Source organism: Microcebus murinus, chromosome 1 (genome assembly GCF_040939455.1).
Source record: "Microcebus murinus isolate Inina chromosome 1, M.murinus_Inina_mat1.0, whole genome shotgun sequence".
Taxonomy (NCBI): domain Eukaryota; kingdom Metazoa; phylum Chordata; class Mammalia; order Primates; family Cheirogaleidae; genus Microcebus; species Microcebus murinus.
The window spans coordinates 79,986,639-80,006,865 of NC_134104.1; the positions used below are offsets into that span (position 1 = coordinate 79,986,639).

The following is a 20,227-nucleotide window of genomic DNA, read 5'->3' on the forward strand; positions in this document are numbered from 1 at the left end:
GGGAAACAAGTGTTAACATTTACTCTAGGCACAAACCACTTACAGAAATGGTAAGAGTGCATTAAAAGTACAAAAATTGGAGGGTATTTACCAGACTTTGCAAAAATGGGATTGCCAATATCCACTTGGCTTAGCAGGAATCCATACTATCAGTTCTTTGCCTGGTTTCACTCATTAGCCTTTCTGGTGTTGGAAGTGGGTAGCTATAGTCCTTTTTCTTCAGATAATTTGGTACTGCCCCATCTGCTAGGAATTTTTACTTAAACCAGTTAAAATAGCTTACATTTACATATACATTATTTATTATATATACGTATTTTTCAAACAGATATGACATGGAATTAAATAATTTGTATATTCTTGTTATTAGTTTGTATGGGTGAGACCGTTTTTATCTTTGTTCCTCCAGTTTTCTATTATCTTGCTTTCTGACAGAAAGTCATTGATAGAATGAACAGCTCTTTTTGGCTTGCAGAAGTGACTTTTTCCTGTACTTTTTCCTTCCTCTCTTCAACAAAGGCAATTAAACTGCAGGGAACAGAGCACAGGATTTAATACTGTAGGATAAAACCCCAAATGAACTGGATTGTTTTGCCATCTCCAACTTTGAGGAGAATGAGGAGTGGGGGAATCATGCCAAAAAGTTATATCAGGTTTAATTTTAAAAGTATTAGGTTGGTGCAAAAGTAATTGCAGTTTTGGACCATGAATTTTAAATCGTAACTAGGCTCAAACACATCTTTATTTTTATTTTTTATTTTTTTTGAGACAGAGTCTCGCTTTGTTGTTCAGGCTAGAGTGAGTGCCATGGCGTCAGTCTAGCTCACAGCAACCTCAAACTCCTGGGCTCAAGCAATCCTGCTGCCTCAGCCTCCCGAGTAACTGGGACTACAGGCATGCGCCACCATGCCTGGCTAACTTTTTCTATATATATTAGTTGGCCAATTAATTTCTTTCTATTTATAGTAGAGACAGGGTCTCGCTCTTGCTCAGGCTGGTTTCAAACTCCTGACCTCGAGCAATCCGCCCGCCTCGGCCTCCCAGAGTGCTAGGATTACAGGCGTGAGCCACCACGCTCGGCCAAACACATCTTTATTAATTAAAATAGGAACCATTACAATCAACACATTTTTGCCAACAAGAAGCTAAGTTTGTTTGTTCCTGTAGTGTAAAAATCCGTGCTTCAGGATTCGATGAACTCTTAAATTAAAAGCATTTTATGCATCCTGCTGGTTGTCGAAGCATTTTCCCTGCAAAAAATTGTCAAGATGCTTGAAGAAGTGGTTGGCAAGAGGTTAGGTGAACATGACGGATGAGGCAAAACTTCATAGCCCAGTTTGTTCAACTTCTGAAGGGTAAGTTGTGCAATGTGCCTTGGACATTGTCATGGAGAAGAATTGGGCCCTTTCTGTTGACCAATGCCGGCTGTAGGCATTACAGTTTTCGGTGCATCTCATTGATTTGCTGAGCATACTTCTCAGACGCAATGGTTTTGCTGGGATTCAGAAAGCTGCAGGGGATCAAACCAGCAGCAGACCTCCAGTGACCGTGACCTTTTTTTGGTACAAGTTTGGCTTTGGGAAGTGCTTTGGAGCTGCTTCTCAATCCAACCACTGAATGGGTTGTCGTATAAAATCAACTTTTCATTGCATGTCACAATCCCAAATGGTTCATTGTTGTTGCATACAATAAGAGAAGATGATACTTTAAAACAACGCTTTTTTAAAATTTTCAGTCAGCTCATGAGGCACCCACTTACTGACTTTTTTCACCTTTCCAATTTGCTTCAAATGGCAAACGACCATAGAATGTTTGAGGTTGAGTTCTTCGGCAACTTCTTATGTAGTTTTAAGAGCATCAGTTTTTGTTTTTTTTGAGTCGGAGTCTCACTCTGTTGCCTGGACTAGAGTGCCCTGGCATCAGCCTAGCTCACAGCAACCTCAAAGTCCTGGGCTCAGACAATCCTCCTGCCTCAACCTCCCGAGTAGCTGGGACTACAGGCATGCGCCACCATGCCTGGCTAATTTTTTCTATATATTTTTAGTTGGCCGATTAATTTCTTCCTATTTTTAGTACAGACAGGGTCTCTCGTTCTTGCTCAGGCTGGTTTTGAACTCCTGACCGTGAGCGATCCACCCGCCTTGGCCTCCCAGAGTGCTAGGATTATAGGTGTGAGCCACCACTCCCGCCCAAGAGGATCAGTTTTGATGATTGCTCTCAACTGGTCGTTGTTAACTTGTGATGGCCAGCCACTGTGCTCCTCATCTTCAAGGCTCTGGTCTCTTTTGCAAAACTTCTTGAACCACCACTACACTGTACATTCGTTAGCAGTTCCTGGGCCAAATGCGTTGTTGATGTCGCAAGTTGTCTCCACTGCTTTATGACCCATTTTGAACGTGAATAAGAAAATTGCCAGAATTTGCTTTTTGTCTAACATCATTTCCATGTTTAAAATAAATATAAGATAAACAGCAAGTAATAAATCATTAGCCAAAAAACATAAAATGAGAAATGTGCATTAAAATGATGTATATAACATAACCACTTGTATTTAAGAATATTCCAATATCAAACAGCAAATGTCAACAAAGCTTAAAACCGCAATTACTTTTGCACCAACTTGAAATTTCCAGGATGTGGCCTGTGGTTGGTATACTTCTAGGTTAATCACCAACACTTTCTACAGCATTGTGCAGCAGTCACTGATGATCACATTGACCGTCTGGTGCTTCCTTGTTTCTTAACCACTTCGGTACTAGCATCGACTATAGTCGATAGCCACAAATGAACGTGCACAGCCGAGCGTCGACTGAAGCCTATGGCCTTGATATTAAGGCACACAGCCTAGTGTCGACTTTAGTCTATAATTTTGAATTGACTTTTCTAATTTTTCATTTATCAAAATAAAATTGTGAACATTTAAAAATAACGTAATGAAAACATATATGTATGTGTTACCTATTCTGATTTACATTACAAGTAAAGCTGCCTGTAAAGTAAAACAAGCTTTCAGTGCTTTAAAGCTTTCCTTATCACATGAGCAAAACGGATTCGTCGTCAATGCACAGCACAAACTGTAATGCAAACTATGAGTGCCGGCTGTGGGCAAGGTTTTGCAGCCGGTGAGTGCCGTATCGAAGTGGTTAAAGGAAGATTAAAACATATGTTAGTGTATGGTATTGCTGAGGAGAGAAAAGCATAGTACATTTTAAAATAATTTTCAGTAAAATGGAAATCAAAATGGTTTCCTTATAATTTTTAGTTAAGCAGAAAATTAAATCAGAATAGTAATCTTTCTTGGCATTTGATTTTATTGTGAGTTTTGTTGTCATTGAATAATATCGAGGACATAGTTTTCAAAAAGGAAGACTCCTAGACAGTTGAGAGATGTGTTGTATAACGGCATATGTATGACTTAACTGGTGTTGAGACAGTAGAGTTAGTGAAGTAGCAGGAGGTTAGTGAATTTATAGTTTCTCAATTTTAATGGAGAACAGAGGTTGAGATTTTAATCTGTAAATCTGTAATCCTTAACAGTAACATATAACATATTTACAGAGAGTGAAAAGCATGGCTGACAGATCAGACTTTAGAGCATAAATATTTCTCATATTGCGAAAGATAGGGTTGGTTTTCATGTTTGACTCTGTTGTCTTATTTTTACTTTGTGATAGGTGGAAACATTGGTTGTCTTTTTCTTGAAAATCTCAAAAGCTTTATAAATATGTACAAGTAGTGTGGTTAAGAAAAGATTACTGAGACTCAGATTTGTGAGGCCTCTTTGTTCTTGTCTCATTTCTGCTAATAACCTAAGTGATCTTTGAACAAATGCCTTAACCTTCTGGTCTGCTCTCTCATCTGTCCAATCAAGGAGTTGAGTTTTTTGATCTATCACTTTGGGCCAGAACACAGATTCTGTGCTTCTCAGCTGTGTTACTTAAACCACAGAGCACTGTATCTGTTAATGTACGTACTTTTCTCCCCTTCATTTACAGTGATAGCTCAAGAAGAACCCAGATATTTTGCTGAGAGATGGTATTGGGCTTGAGAGGAAAAAGAGTAAATGTGGGGCCGGGCGCGGTGGCTCACGCCTGTAATCCTAGCACTTTGGGAGGCCGAGGTGGGCGGATCGCTCAAGGTCAGGAGTTCGAAACCAGCCTGAGCAAGACCCCGTCTCTACCAAAAATAGAAAGAAATTAATTGACCAACTAAAAATATATACAAAAAATTAGCTGGGCATGGTGGCGCATGCCTGTAGTCCCAGCTACTCGGGAGGCTGAGGCAGTAGGATCGCTGAGCCCAGGAGTTTGAGATTGCTGTGAGCTAGGCTGATGCCATGGCACTCACTCTAGCCTGGGCAACAAAGTGAGACTCTGTCTCAAAAAAAAAAAAAAAAAAAAAAAGAGTAAATGTGGGGAGACTGAATTTGCACAGGAGACCCACTTGGGTAGGAGAGGAGGGAGAGTATGATCCTTCATACTGGGAGAAAGTGGAGGGCAAATTTGCGGTGCCTTATTATTTTGCTTTGGGTTCAGGTCAATGAGAAATGAATCCTTGGGAACATGGGGCTAATGAGAAGAGGGTATTCCAGTACAAAGGCTGTTTAGAAAAAGCAAGGGCCTGTGTTCGTTTTGGGCTAAGGAAAAGAGGTGATTTCAGGAGAATCCTATTAAAAATTACCTCAGTAGGAAGGATGCTTCTTTCAATTTGAGCAAAAATATGAGGAAATTCTATTGATAATTAGCTTGGTTCCTGAACACTACCAGGAGAAATGTAGAACACTTATTATATTCTATTGTTTCTCCCATTTTGCAAAAATAGCAAGAAAACAAGGTAGGTGACTTTGGGGAGAGTGGTACCCCTATCCTTTATAGTGGGCTTAGGACTGCTACAAACACCTGTTAACCTCATTGTTCCCTAGGGTCATTTGACTGACTAGATAATATCACCTTCTTCCCCACCACTCCTTATGCATCCCTTTTGGAGCTTTATGCTTGGTCGAGATTTTGAGGGTGGCCATACTTCCCTTCTGGAGCCTTTATACATGCTCTCAGGATCCACTTTGGGAGAAATGCAGGATGGTTGAGCTACCTTTGCCTCTGTCCTAGTTTCTTTTCCAAAACTATATCAAATTTTGGGTTTCAGATTTTTAAAAAGTTTTTCTGGTTAATAATAGATCAAAAATAAGCTAAACTCTTTTAATGTTTTATGAGGAAAAAATATTACTAAGAACATTTAGTCAGCCATGTAGCAATATTTACTTAGTCTTATGTGATTTTTACATAGAGTTTCAGTTTATTTTCTGGTTTCAATAGAACAAGTTGAAATCATCGCAGAAGGATAAAGTTCGTCAGTTTATGATCTTCACACAATCTAGTGAAAAAACAGCAGTAAGTTGTCTGTCTCAAAATGACTGGAAGTTAGATGTTGCAACAGATAATTTTTTCCAAAATCCTGAACTTTATATACGAGAGAGTGTAAAAGGATCATTGGACAGGAAGAAGTTAGAACAACTATACAATAGATACAAAGGTGAGTGTTTCTTGTGACTTTAAATATTTTGAACCAGTTTTTCCAAAGTTATGGGCTTATGAGAAATCAAATACTACATAGGACGTAAATTGGGTAGGTATGTCCAATAGGGCACTGTATGTCTTGGAATTATTTCAGTAGATCTGAGAGTAGAAATTATTTTCTTTTCACTAGTTTTCTTCTTGGCCTCTTTATTTTCTTTCCGTCCTTTTTTCCTCCTCCATTATCCAGTTTGAGAATGAGGGATGGGAACTAATTTTTCTCCTCTCATTTTTATAAAACTCAGCTGAACTAGATTTTAAGAAAATTTGCATAATAAATTTTTAAAGAATTCTAAAGTAATACATATTTTTAAAAAGTTAAACAGTACATAATAGGTGAATGAAGAAAAGGTTAATAGTTTCTCCATCTTTTCCTTGTTTATTCTAAGTAAACAATATTTAATAGCCTGATGTGGATCCTTCTGTGTCTTTTATGTTTATGCAGAAATACGTATGTACATGGGATTGTATTTTATGCATAACTCATGCTCCAAAGTCAAAGGATGTACATATTTTTTACTGCTAGAGGTATTGCCAGATTACTTGTAGAAAAGTGTTAGCAAATCATATTTGATAGCAGTGGATGAGTACCTTTTTCTCCTTGTATTTGTCATTATTTAAAATTTTTGCCTGATAAGTAAATGTTGATTTTTTTTCTTTAATTTTAACAACAGATGTTTATATTGTTAAGAGTAGGATTGAATTATATAGTTCTTCATAGTCTTTATAATATTCTTAAGAATTGAGTCCTGTGGTAAAATAAACCTTAAGATAAACAAAAAGAATCGCTGTATATAATACTGGTAATTTAGAATGCCTACTAAATAAATAGATGGAAAAGTCATGGATAAAGGTTTTACTTATGTCTGTATTTAATGAGACCGTGGAAGTATTCAGGCTATTGGTAGGTAATAGGCTACCCTTTCTGTTTTTAGTGAGCCAATGTTGAATAGTAATAGCTAACATTGAACATTATTTCAGTTAACTATGCTGAGTACTTCACCTACCTCTTCACAACAACTTTATTCTATATGTTGAATTAGAATCTCTTGTTCCTTGTATAGGAATGTTTGATTTTCTGAATGTGTTTGAGACATTTTTCACACGAATAAATGAGACTTAAAAATTAAGTATCCATCTGCATATATCTCTATGTACACTTTTAAGAATGCTGTTTAGAGGAGAAAGTGGCTTAAATATTACATGGGGAAAATATCAGCTAGAGTAACATTGCTTCATGTCTTTGGCATACTGTAATTGTTTTTAATTTTTTTTCACAGCTGATACCTTGATTTCAATTATGATCTTTTCTAAAAAGATGGAACATAAAGCATTACCTTTTCCAGTTTTAGGAATGTAGCGTAGTAAAGTATGGCACTAATTTAGTATTGCATTGTTGTTTTTAAAGATCCTCAAGATGAAAATAAAATTGGAATAGATGGTATACAACAATTCTGTGATGACCTGGCACTCGATCCAGCCAGTATTAGTGTGTTGATCATTGCATGGAAATTCAGAGCGGCAACACAGTGTGAGTTCTCCAAACAGGAGTTCATGGACGGAATGACAGAATTAGGGTAAGTATATAATTACAATAGGAAATGAGGTACATTACTATGAGAATTACTGTGGAACTGAAATATGTCATGAATTTTTAAATGTAAATATAAAAATTTACTGGCTCATAGATACTGGTATAAATAGAAATGGGCTAACTTGCTATTTTCCATGTTATATAGTTTTCTGGATTTATCAAGTTATTTGTATGTTAGACAGCTTATTCTATTTGTATTATAGTTTTATCATTTGCTTCTAAAGGAAGAAGTTCACTTGTATTAAGATTATTATGCATTAATATTTAATAAGGAAAAGTAAAATAACCAAGTTTGTAAGTTATTTCCTAATGTGAAGCTATGAACTGTGAATTTATAAAATGTTATTTTAAAAACTAGGAAGTACCTTAGAAGTAACTCTTTATTTCACTTATGCTTTGATAGCTGGTTAGCTCAATGTCTTTGGGTAAATTGAAAAGTCATGGATAGAGGTTTTACCTATATCTGTATTTAATGAGGCTGTGGAAATATTCAGTCTATTGGTGGGTAACAGGGTACCCTTTCTGTTTTTAGTGAGCCAATGTTGAATAATAATAGCTAACATTTATTGAACATTATTTTATTTCAGTTAACTGTACTGTTAACTGAGTACTGGCGCTGAGTACTCCACCTACCTCTTCACAACAACTTTGTGAGAGAAGTATTGTTTATGTCCCCATTTAGAGATGTCCCCATTTTAGAGATGAGGAAACTCAGATACAGAGAAATTATAGAATTAGGTAGTATTAGAGTCAGGATTTTGAGGCAGGCATTCTGATTCTTGAGCCTGAGGGACATTGTAATCAGTCATGGTCCAGTCATAAAAACCACACCAGTAATTTGAACAGGGAAAATTTAAAGACTTGTTTTACTCTGTAAAAGTGGTAAAAGAAAACTCTAAGATATAACAGAGGTAGCAGTTGCGCGAAGCTGCTACCACCCCTGGGATGTAGGAAGTGAAAAAACAAGAAATTTAGAAACTTAATAGGTCCCCATAAGGCTGAGATTCAGACCTTGGGGGAGAGAGTATGATGTGATGCTTCCACTCTGGTGGCAGAAAAACTAGCTAGAGGCTACTTGCTGTAGGGCTGTGAGAGAGTTGCCACTGCTAGTGGGCAATGCTGGGACCTCCTTGCGCACTGAAACCCTTGCCCTCTGCAGAAAACAAACTAGGGTAAGAAAAGTCCCTCCTTCTCTTCCAGCCTTTTATTGCCCACTTTTAGTAGAATCTAAAGTTGAGCCAGCTGGCAAGAAAAACGAAGTCTCACAGTTTGTAGTCCAATATCACAAAGTAGGGCAAAGAAAGAAGGATGGGTTTAAAGAGGCAATAAATTAATTGGCCTGGACACTGTGTCCTACAGCCAAAGTCAGCCCCATCCCGAACTTGTTGGAATTTTCTATGCTAGGAAAGGTTTCATTAGAATTTGAGGAAACAATGTTTTACTTTTTAATTTGAAACTGAATTCATATATAATGAACTTTCAAATCAAAATTTTAGTTTACAAACTAATAATGATCTGGAAGGTGTTGCAAAGGATATAGAAGGAAAATCAAGCAAAAATGATTAGAAGGGGGGAAAAGTGGATTGATTTATTTGTGGAATCTTTGAGAAGTAGAATATTTCTATCTTAAGATTATTGTGAGGAAAATAAGTCTTAGTACTTGGACCTTTTCAACTCTTTGAAAGTTGACTGTTTTACACATTTAGAAAAAGCTTAATATTGATTAGAGATAATTCAATTGGATGTGGTAGGACGTTCAGCTAATTATTATTGTACTCTGTACATAGCAAGAAGCAAGTTTTCAAGAAATGCTTCCTCTCCTAAGCTAGAGACCATCCTTTCAGTTAATTTAGAAGCCAAACATGTAATTAATTACTGTGTCAGCATTTTCTAATACAGTTTAAATTGGTGATTGTTATGCTGATTACTGTATATACTTATCCATTCACTGAAGCTAACTTCTAGTCAGTGTGTTGATAGTCCAGTGAATTATGTAATTAAAAGTAATAGCCCATTTATTTTAAAAATACTAATTTTTTATATCATTTAATCACTCCAGATCTCCTCTTCCCCCACCTAACCCAATACTTGTTTATAGTTATATAAAAGGATGAAATTCTAACTATATCTTATTTTTAAAAGAGAAGTTCTAGGAAATAAATATAAGCCCTCATAGGAATAAATAAGTTAAGTTCTTAATTCATAGTGAAAAAGTTAATCTTTTATAAACTTAATTTTATAATGTAGATGTGACAGCATAGAAAAACTAAAGGCCCAGATACCCAAGATGGAACAAGAATTGAAAGAACCAGGACGATTTAAGGATTTTTACCAGTTTACTTTTAATTTTGCAAAGAATCCAGGACAAAAAGGATTAGGTAAGAAATTTTAAAAAATTATATTTGGTGTTTCAAATATATTCAAATACATTGACAGTGTCACTTTTGTAATAGAAAATCATGTGTTTTGAGCATAGTCATCATGAAAATACCAATTACTGAAAAATAAGAAGAAACAGTGAACTTTTAATCAGAAAATACCATGCACGCTGAGTAATAGGGTTACCCTGGGTATCATATGTGAACTACTGATTTTTTTCTTTAAATAAAAATTATAACACAGGATATAAATTCTTGTTAAAATTCCACTGAAATTTATTTACACATTCATTCATTCATTCATTTATTGATTCATGATCTGGAAGATATTTTAGGATCTTAGGATCTATAGAAATAGTATTAGAAGATTTCTGAGTCATAGAATGTCAGATAAAGTAATATTTTTGGTTATGATTTATTTGAAAACTGTAGGGAAGGATGAAAAAAATAAAGGATTATCATTCATAATCTTATCCAGAAGTTTAACTGCTGTTAACAGTTTAGCTCAATCAATTTATACTAAAGGTGATATTCATCCATTTGCTTTTGGGACAGCTAGGAGATATGGAAATAAAAAATACAGTGTAATTTACAAGTTACCTAAAAAGATTAGATAGTGCTAGTAGATAATACAAAATAATAAATGTGTGTAGAGGTTTTAGAGAAAAGTAGAAATGAGTAAAAGCAGGAGTGTTTGGTAAATGTTTTCTTGGCAAGGTGGGATATAAACTAAAGGATTTGTTATTTGGCTCAGCAAGGGATGATCAAAGGTGTTTCAGTGAGAAGATAGTTAGGAATGAAGATCTAAAACCTCAGGAATAAGCTTAGCTGCTTTGTGGAAGAGAGAAGGCATTGATTTGATTTTAGTGAGAATGCTTATTTGGAGGTTAAATTGGTGAGACACAAAAGGCTAAATAACCACAGGCTTCTTTTGAAAATGAGACAGAAAAGTTTAAGTTGGAATTTGTGGTAAATGAGGACCTACTGAAGATTTTGATGATTGTGGTAACTTCCATTTAATGTGAGCTTTTAGTGTGCCTGGCAATATGCTAAGTACTATACTTTACATACATTGCCTATCTTTTAGTCCATGTTGGTGTTACTATAACCTGAGACTGGGTAATTTATCAAGAAAAGAGTTTATTTAACTCCTGGTTCCACAGGCTAGGAAGTTCAAAGGCATGGCCCTGGCTTCTGGCGAGGCCATTTATGCTGTGTAATAACATGGTGGAGAAGGCCAAAGGAGAAGTGGGCGAAGGTGAAGAGAGAGACCAAACAGGAGGAGAAACCCTGCTTTATGACAGTGCACTCTCACGGGAGCTAATCCATTCCCACTGGTGAGAACACACTGCTGCAAGAACAAGTGTAGCACCCAGCCATTCATGAGGCATCTGCCCATAGGATTCAGTCACCTCCCACCGGGGATGAAATTTCAATGTGAGTTTTGGTAGGGACAAACAGACCATGTCTAAACCATAGCACTACCCCATTTGAAATGTTTACCAATTTTATGAGTTATTCATTCAATAATTTACTACCTGCTGTGTGCCCAATACACTGTAATAGAATACAAGCTCTTTTTTATCCTTAATTTGCAGAAGAGGAAGCTTAGGCACAGGAAGGTTATAAATAACTCAATGATAGAAAGTTAGTTTTCTGTTTGTTTTTGAAGATATAGTAGTTGGAGAGGGTAAAAGGGACCTCTTGTACTAATCCTTTTTTATATTTTAGATTAGAGAGGAGAGCAAAAGCATTGATAAACAGATAAGAGTAAGGATTAGAACAAGTAAGTGATTGAAAGCTAGAGAGGAAGGGATAAATGTACATTTGTAATGGAGTATTGGCCTAAAGAGAAACTAAACGTGACTGAATTGATTAAAGACTTACAAAATATTTGTAAATCAAAAATCTAAATAATGAAGCCTCCTTTCCAACTGGTTTTGCAGGGCAAAGAAGCTGGGATAGTTACAGTTAGTTTATCTGTGGCCACCAGTTAACTGGGCTATATTTTCTAGTTTCTTTTTTCCTTCCCACACATAAAAATTTGTTAAATGTCTTTGAATTTACATGTATACATTAGAAGGATTATTTTGTGGTATTTAGAAATGTAGTACAATATTTTCATAAGAGTAAACAATGTTGTGAGTGTCAAATGTTGATTTAAAGGACTTAACCTGTTTCTTAGTTATATCCCTACCCTTTACTGGAAGCACAAAATAAATGGTGTTTTGGGTGAATATATAGTTTGGATATTGAATCTTAGTTTATATCATATGCAGTAAAAATAGAGCAAAATTAAATTTTTATAGCTATTGGATATCTTAATATGATGATAAATTGGAATTTTAGATTACAGGGAAAAAATTGAGAAAAAGGTTATATGAAAGCATATTAGATTTAAAATCATTTATCTTATTATCTAATATTGTGCTTAAGAAAAATGTAATATTTAATGGGTATAGAGTTTTTGTTTTGCAAGATAATGAGAATTCTGGAGATTGGTTGTGCAACAGTGTGAAATATGTAATACTGCTGAATTGCACACTTAAAAATTGTTAAGATGACAAATTTTATGTTATGTGTATTTAACCACAGTGAGAAAATTATTTTAAAACTCCCCAAACCATACAATGTGCAATACAAAGGGTAAAGTCTGTAACAAAGAATGTAGACTTTAGTTAATAATCATGTATCCATATTAATTCATCAATGATAAAAAATGTACTACACTATAGCAAGATGTTAAAAATAGTGGAAACTGGTGGCTCACACCTGTAATCCTAGCACTCTGGGAGGCCGAGGCGGGTGGATTGCTCAAGGTCAGGAGTTCGAAATCAGCCTGAGCAAGAGCGAGACCCCGTCTCTACTATAAATAGAAAGAAATTAATTTAATTGGCCAACTAATATATATAGAAAAAATTAGCTGGGCATGGTGGCGCATGCCTGTAGTCCCAGCTACTCTGGAGGCTGAGGCAGCAGGATTGCTTGAGCCCAGGAGTTTGAGGTTGCTGTGAGCTAGGCTGACGCCATGGCACTCACTCTAGCCTGGGCAACAAAGTGAGACTCTGTCTCAAAAAAAATAAAAAATAAAAAAATAGTGGAAACTGGAGTGGGGAGTAGTGAAAGAAGAGGGTATATGGGAACCTCTCTACCTTCTGCTCAATTTTTTCATAAACCTAAAACTAAAAAAGTTTTAGTGATTTAAAAAAAAGACAAACCATAGTTTCTCTTTTTGTTTTGCATTGGTGTTAGATATCAGGAAATTTAATGACTTGCTTAGTTGAAGAGCTTAATTAAAAAGAAAGTTTTCTTGACAGTCTTTCTAAGGGTTCACAGGGCTCTTAAATTACAAGATTTGGCAGAGAGGAATTAGAAGATCATAGGAGAAGAGGTGAGGCCCAGAACAAATTGACAAAGAGTGACAGGGACAGCACTGTGGTTTGTTTATAATATTGCTGTGCTAGTTATAATGAGAACTGGTGTTTTCTATTTTTTTTTTTTTTCACTTTCTATAACCTTATTTCTTGTGATACCAGGCGAGGGTGCTTCCTATACCATCATCTGCTTCTGGTAGTCAGCTGCCATCAGACAGTTACCTGAATCTTAAATGTGAAGATTTCATAAGTCCTGTGTAAAATCTAACCTACCCAAAATAGCATCCTTACTGATGCTTATTTAGCTTCTATAATACTTTTGAATATGCAGAAACTGTATACACATTGTTTTAGGAAGTTGTCCATTTTTATCACAGGACATTCTTGTTATTGCATAGTTCTCCCTCATTAAGCTAATGTCTTTGTCTTTATTACTTATACCATTGCTCTTATTTGCCCTCCAGTGTAACACAGAGACAGTCTAACCATTTTAAAGATCACTAGCACTCACCTTTTGTCCTTTTTTTCCAGGCCAGCATTCCAATTATTTTAACTGCTCGTCATTTGAAGAGACGAGTGTTATTCCTGTTATGTTTCCTCCAAACACATTTTCAATTTCTCAGTTTCTTTCAGAATATAGCCCTTAAATTTGAATATAATATTCTAGAAGGAGGCTGTTTAATGTAGAATACAGTGGGTCTGTTATTTTTTTGTGAGACTATTAATTCTATTACTTTGATCAAAGATTGTATGTGTTCTTTAGCAGTCATGGCATTTTTAGCACCATACTGAACTTTTGTTAGACTAAAATCTGTAGGTCATTTTTTTTTTTTTTTTTGAGACAGAGTCTCACTTTGTTGTCCAGGCTAGAGTGAGTGCCGTGGCGTCAGCCTACCTCACAGCAACCTCAAACTCCTGGTCTCAAGCAATCCTGCTGCCTCAGCCTCCCGAGTAGCTGGGACTACAGGCATGTGCCACCATGCCCGGCTAATTTTTTACATATATATATCAGTTGGCCAATTAATTTCTTTCTATTTATAGTAGAGACGGGGTCTCACTCTTGCTCAGGCTGGTTTCAAACTCCTGACCTTGAGCAATCCGCCCGCCTCGGCCTCCCAGAGAGCTAGGATTACAGGCGTGAGCCACCGCGCCCGGCCTTGTAGGTCATTTTTGTATGAACTGTGGTTCACCTAGAATCTTATACCTGTACTGTTAATTTAAAAGATTTTAACATTTTAAAAACATTTACTCTAATGTGTAGAAATAATTTTATAATGTTTTAAAGAGCATTTTTACGTATATAATATCATTTGGTTCTTGTAACAATCCTTTGAGCTAAGTAAAAAACATACTATCCTTTCCATCATGTAGATAAGAAAACTCAGCCAGAGAGACTGACTTATTAGTAAGGTTGCGTAACTTTAGAGTTAGTGGAACTAGGATTAGACCACAGGTTTTATGACCCCGCATTCTGTATTCTTTTTGTTATATTATGTTATGCTAACTATAGGTTCTTCTAAGTAAATTAAGACATTAGGGCCAGCACAGTGGCACTCCTGTAATCCTAGCACTCTGGGAGGCCGAGGTGGGCGGATTGCTCGAGGTCAGGAGTTTGAAACCAGCCTGAGCAAGAGTGAGACCCTGTCTCTACTATAAATAGAAAGAAATTAATTGGCCAACTATAAATATAGAAAAAATTAGCTGGGCATGGTGGCGCATGCCTGTAGTCTCAGCTACTCAGGAGGCTGAGGCAGAAGGATTGCTTGAGCCCAGGAGTCTGAGGTTGCTGTGAGCTAGGCTGACGCCATGGCACTCACTCTAGCCTAGGGTTTGTAATCACCATTTCATCCTTCCTAGTGAGTTGGTAATATTTTGTTTCCCTTAGAGGCTGTGTTTGGGTCTAGACTCAACTCATTTTCATGTTCACCCTGCATTCAACTGATTATCTTTTATGAAATCCCACATTGCCCTTGTCAACTCTGTTTGAAAAAATGACATTGGGAGTATCTCTGTTTGCATTTAAAATTTTACTATCAGGGCTTAAGAGTTCATTCTGCAAGAATATGAGTTTTAGTCAATACTGTTAATGGGACTTGCTTGTCTCTTTCCTGCATTTTCCTTCCCTTTATTCTAACTGTTCTTGTTACCTTATCACTGAATTTGCTCTTTTTTCTAATACTACTTCAAAATCTAAAATAATAATTTTAAAAATTATTAAAAGTAAATAATAGTAATAGTAAAGACTCATATATTAATTTACCAGTTACTGTTGTAAATACTTAATGTGTACAAACTCATTTAATCTTTACCAGAACCCAGTAAGAGCAGGTACTGTTGCTGTCTTCATTTTAAACTAAATCAGTTACCCAAGGTCATTTAACTAATGGTACAGTTGGGGTTTAAGAGATTAAAATTCATGTTCTAAACTACTATTTTAAATTGCCTCTGTATCTAACTATGCTGTTCTCTCCATTGCTTCTTTCTAAAGGGCTGTTTCTTCTATATCTGTGGCAATTAACATTTTATGCTTGTATAATTTAACCTTATATATTTCAACTCTTAGCTTTAACTTATTAATCTTTTTGTGTCTTCCTTTTTTGTTCAAAAACATTTATTGACCACTTTAAGAGCTTGGAGTCAGGAGCATCTTAAGTCTGTCTGTGGGAGTTTGTGATATATTCAAAAAGGTTATAGTTTTTGAGCCTTGAAGAATGTATGTACATTTTCAAGGCCAAAAATAAAAAGAAGCCATTCCAGGTGGAGGGATTAGCATGTTCAGTTGCTCAGACGTCAGAGAATATCACACCTTTGAGGAACTGCAAGTGAATTCATTTGATGAAGTATAGATTTTATCTAAAGGCAATAGGAAATCATTGACAAATTTTAACATGGAAATAAAATTCAGATTCATGTCTGAAAGGTCCATCTCAAAGCACTGTGGTCCTTTAAAAAGAGTGGAGGCAGGACTATAAGAAGAGAGACTGGTTATGGAGCTATTATGGTGATTTAGCCAGAAGTGAAGAGTACCCTAAGATAGGCCTGCCAGTGAGGATTGAGAAGAGATAGATTCAAAAGGTGCTTTGATTAAATTTGTATGATAAGGAAGAGAAGGAGTCTTCCCCAGCGATTCTCAACACCTTTAGGGAACATTTAGGAGCCTGTGGGGTTGTTTTTTGTTTGTCATAATAACCGAGGGTTTTTGCTGGCATTAGGGAGATACTAAATGTCCTACAATTAGTATGTAGGACAGTTCCTTACAATGAGAAATTGTTTCATTGGGAAACAATATAGGAGTGGCATTTATTGAGAGAGAGAAAGAAGGAATAGCACGTCTGTACAGGTATGATAATGAATTTCAGTTTGAGCCCTGCTGAGTCTGAGTTACTTGTGGTTATCTAGTTGAAGATGTCCTCAGGCAATTAGATATTTGAATTTAGAATATAGAGATTGGTTTCAGATTTAGGAGTTGTTAGAGGCCGTTGAACGGATAACATGAAAAATGGTATAGGTTTAAAAATCCGAGGGAAATAGGAGAAATGGTTATTGTTGACATACGCTCTTACCACCAACATTTAATGGATGAATGGAGAAAGAGGAGCCAGTAAAAGAGAATGAGATGCCTAGACAGGACAGAGGACAATCAGTAGAGTGCTATCATTGAAGCCAAAGAAAACGACAATTTCATCCAAGAAGTGTGCTCAGTTCTGTCAAATATGGCAGAAAGCCAAATAAATTGAGGACATAAAAAAGTATTTATTTGGCAACCAGAAGGACTGGTGACCCTTCAGAGATTAATTTCAGTAGGGTAAAAGGTGGACACTGGTTAATAGGATTAGAGTATGTCAGAGGTTAGGAAAAGGGACAATGAATGTAGAATACAAGCAGTTCTTTTCTTTTATTATACAACCTGAACTTTCAAACACCATACACGTACATGCTTGTCAGATTCTTATTTTAGTGTATCAGCTGACAAATGGGCATTTACAGGTGTCTCATGCATTGTAGTTATTTAAATATTTCATTGATTGTCCTTATTTTATAAAAATTAGTTGAAAGGGGGAAAATGCTAATAACACTAGTAAAGTTTAGTTCTCATAAATTTAATGCATTTGAAGTGAAGTGAATTAGGCATGCTAATAACAACAAATCTTTGTTTCAATTGAATCACATTTACTGCATTTAACCAGACAATTGTATGTTGAGCTGGTAAAGAAAAGCACAGAATTAAACAACGTGGAAGGGCTGTTGAGTATAGAGCTTTAAAGACTGCAAAGACTAAAAAGGAAGTGCCATTTAGAATTGGTGTCATATATTTTTTAGTTCTCTTAAAACATGGGAATCCGAATTTGACTGTCAGACATGTTTTCAGGAACAAATTGCATATAAAAGTAGAAGATTCCATGTGCTAGATTTCAAGATCATCTGTGAAGGGAAGGAGACAGAGGGTAGCAGATAAAGGCGATAACAGATCCAAAAAGATTTTCAAAGTAAAAATGATAACCTGAGCGTGTTTCTTCATGAAATTCTAAAAACTAGAGGACAAGGCAAAGTTGTAGATGTCGAGAGGGGAAAGTTAATCAATAGATAAGGTTCCTTGAAGAGACAGGATGATACTAGAATCAGAATCGAGGTGTCAGGGGCTTCTCTTTGGATACAAGAAAGGAGAGGCACCTTTTCCATTGAGTTTGAAGGAAGATGATGACGATGGATTGGAAGGTAAGTATGTTTGTATGTGAAACCATAGGGAGTTGTTCACTCAGCAGTTTCTGAATGCCTACTGTGTGTTTCAGTCTGCTAGTTTGGGGATATGTACTTCCTATCTTTGAAGAAGTTAGGGTCCAATTTTGCAGGTTCCTAGGTGTGATTTTTAATTGATTTCTTACAAATCATCTGTTTTAACAGTGAATAAACATCAAATTTACTCTTTTTTATTGGTTTTAAAAATTGGGGCAGCGCTTGCCCAACTGTGTCTTTTCTGGTCTCATGATTCCTCAGATTAATGAGAGTAGTTTTGAGATCTCTCTAAAAGGACTTTTAAGTTACTTGAGGTGTAATTTTTCTTGTCCTGGAAATGTAAATTCACTTGTAAAAACTAGATACTTTCTTAACTACTTTAGTTCCTTTAAAGAGATTGTAGACTGGGCGGGGTGGCTCACACCTGTAATCCTAGCAGTCTGGGAGGCTGAGGCGGGTGGATTGCTCAAGGTCAGGATTTTGAGACCAGCCAGAACAAGAGCGAGACCCTGTCTCTACTAAAAATAGAAATAAATTAATTGACCAACTAAAAATATATATAGAAAAAATTAGCTGGCATGGTGGTGCATGCCTGTAGTCTCAGCTACTTGGGAGGCTGAGGCAGAAGGATTGCTTGAGCCCTTCTGTTTGAGGAGGGCTGTGAGGAGTTTGAGGTTGCTGTGTGCTAGGCTGATGCCATGGCACTCTAGCCGAGGCAACAGAGTGAGACTCTGTCTCAAGAAAAAAAAAAGAGAGATCATAGACATAGTTCTTCCTCACTGTCACATGATAGGTATAGTTATTTGTCATGTGGCAATATTGATCTTTACTCTTTTCTGTTCCATTCCTAATTAAAAAGCAATTTTTGTTGTTTTTGACAAACTTAAAAATCTTAGTTTATTATTAATTTTAATTTTTAAATCAGTAGTCTTACTGTTCTCCTTGTGGTAGGACCAGTCAACACCTTTAGAATGTAAAATTAGTAGGATTATGAGTAGCAATCCTTTGTATTCCAACTTATATGAATCATCAGTGATTCTCAACTGGGGGCAAGTTTTGCCCTCCATGTGACCTTTGGCAATATCTTGAGATATTTCTGATTGTTACCACTGAGGGTGGAGTGAAGCTGCTCTTTGTATCTAGTGGGTAGAAGCTAGGGATGCTGCTAAATTTCCTACAGTGCACAGGACAGCCCCCTACAACAAAGAATTATCTGGCCCACAATGTCAAAAGTGCCAAGATAAGAAGCCCTCATGTATATTAACTAACATTTGAATACTTGTGAAATAGTATGCTTAACTATAGTATCTAATTTAAACCACAGAATACTCCTGTGAAGTAACTGGTATCATTTTTGCCCTGAGGCCTTGGTTATTGACAGGAGGCAGTCTACAAACCTTGGACTTATCTCTATAGGAAATTATATAAGTGTTCAATATATAAGCTTTTCTCTTTCTTTCTTTCTTTTTTTAAGTCTTTCTTTGATCTTACCTGTTTTTTTGCAGGGACAAATATTCATAGCATTGAAATACATTATTTTTAATATTACAGATCTAGAAATGGCCATTGCCTACTGGAATTTAGTGCTTAATGGAAGATTTAAATTCTTAGACTTATGGAATAAATTTTTGTTGGTAAGTTCACTTTTATGTAGTTTTGTATGTTTTCTCTAAAATTCTACAGTGTTTAAACATAAATGAACATATTTTAGAGCATGACTAACTCATCTCAGAACATGTAATGGACATAAAATAAGAACTTTGGTTACCAGAATTTTTTCTACTTGTTTTGCATTCTTGTATTGTCTGAAGTGTTTTTTCCAGCTCTTTTTAGTGATTTGAATGTTTTTTGTTATTTTAAATAGGAACATCATAAACGATCAATACCGAAAGATACTTGGAATCTTCTCTTAGACTTCAGTACAATGATTGCAGATGACATGTCTAATTATGATGAAGAAGGTAATGAAATTTTTTTCCCTATTAGTTTTTTTTTTTTAACCTGCCTTCTTATCTCTCTTAAACTTCTTATGTACTTCCATTTTCCAGGGGGGAGTTGGATTACCTTCTTCTGAGCTTTTATTTATACTCGTATGAATGTATGAAATACCTTCATCCTGTTTACCAATCTGTATTATTCTGTTTCTTTCAGTTCTAACTCAGTATTCATGTCTTCCAGACAGCCATGAGTAATTTTCTTCCATGTTTTAGAATTTCAGCTTATTTTAGGAACCTGTTCTCTTCTTGATGTACTTTTATACTTATTTGTATATATATATATATATATTTTTTTTTTTTTTTTTTTGAGACAGAGTCTCACTTTGTTGTCCAGGCTAGAGTGAGTGCCGTGGCGTCAGCCTAGCTCACAGCAACCTCAAACTCCTGGGCTCAAGGGATCCTCTTGCCTCAGCCTCCCGAGTAGCTGGGACTACAGGCATGCGCCACCATGCCCGGCTAATTTTTTTTTATATATATATCAGTTGGCCAATTAATTTCTTTCTATTTATAGTAGAGACGGGGTCTCGCTCTTGCTCAGGCTGGTTTTGAACTCCTGACCTTGAGCAATCCGCCCGCC

General features: G+C 36.1%; 1 protein-coding gene across 6 annotated transcripts in view; it reads left to right on the top strand.

The window, feature by feature from the left end:
• DCUN1D1 (defective in cullin neddylation 1 domain containing 1) overlaps positions 1-20,227 on the top strand; it is a 41,938-nt gene that overhangs the window by 14,063 nt on the left and 7,648 nt on the right. For all 6 annotated transcript variants that reach the window (XM_012736965.3, XM_012736964.2, XM_012736962.3 and 3 more), the window contains 5 exons: positions 5,316-5,532; positions 6,982-7,150; positions 9,415-9,545; positions 19,205-19,287; positions 19,518-19,614. In XM_012736965.3, the coding sequence (XP_012592419.1) occupies positions 5,358-5,532; positions 6,982-7,150; positions 9,415-9,545; positions 19,205-19,287; positions 19,518-19,614 (655 nt within the window). In that variant the 5' untranslated portion in view covers positions 5,316-5,357. The remainder of the gene's footprint in view (positions 1-5,315; positions 5,533-6,981; positions 7,151-9,414; positions 9,546-19,204; positions 19,288-19,517; positions 19,615-20,227) is intronic.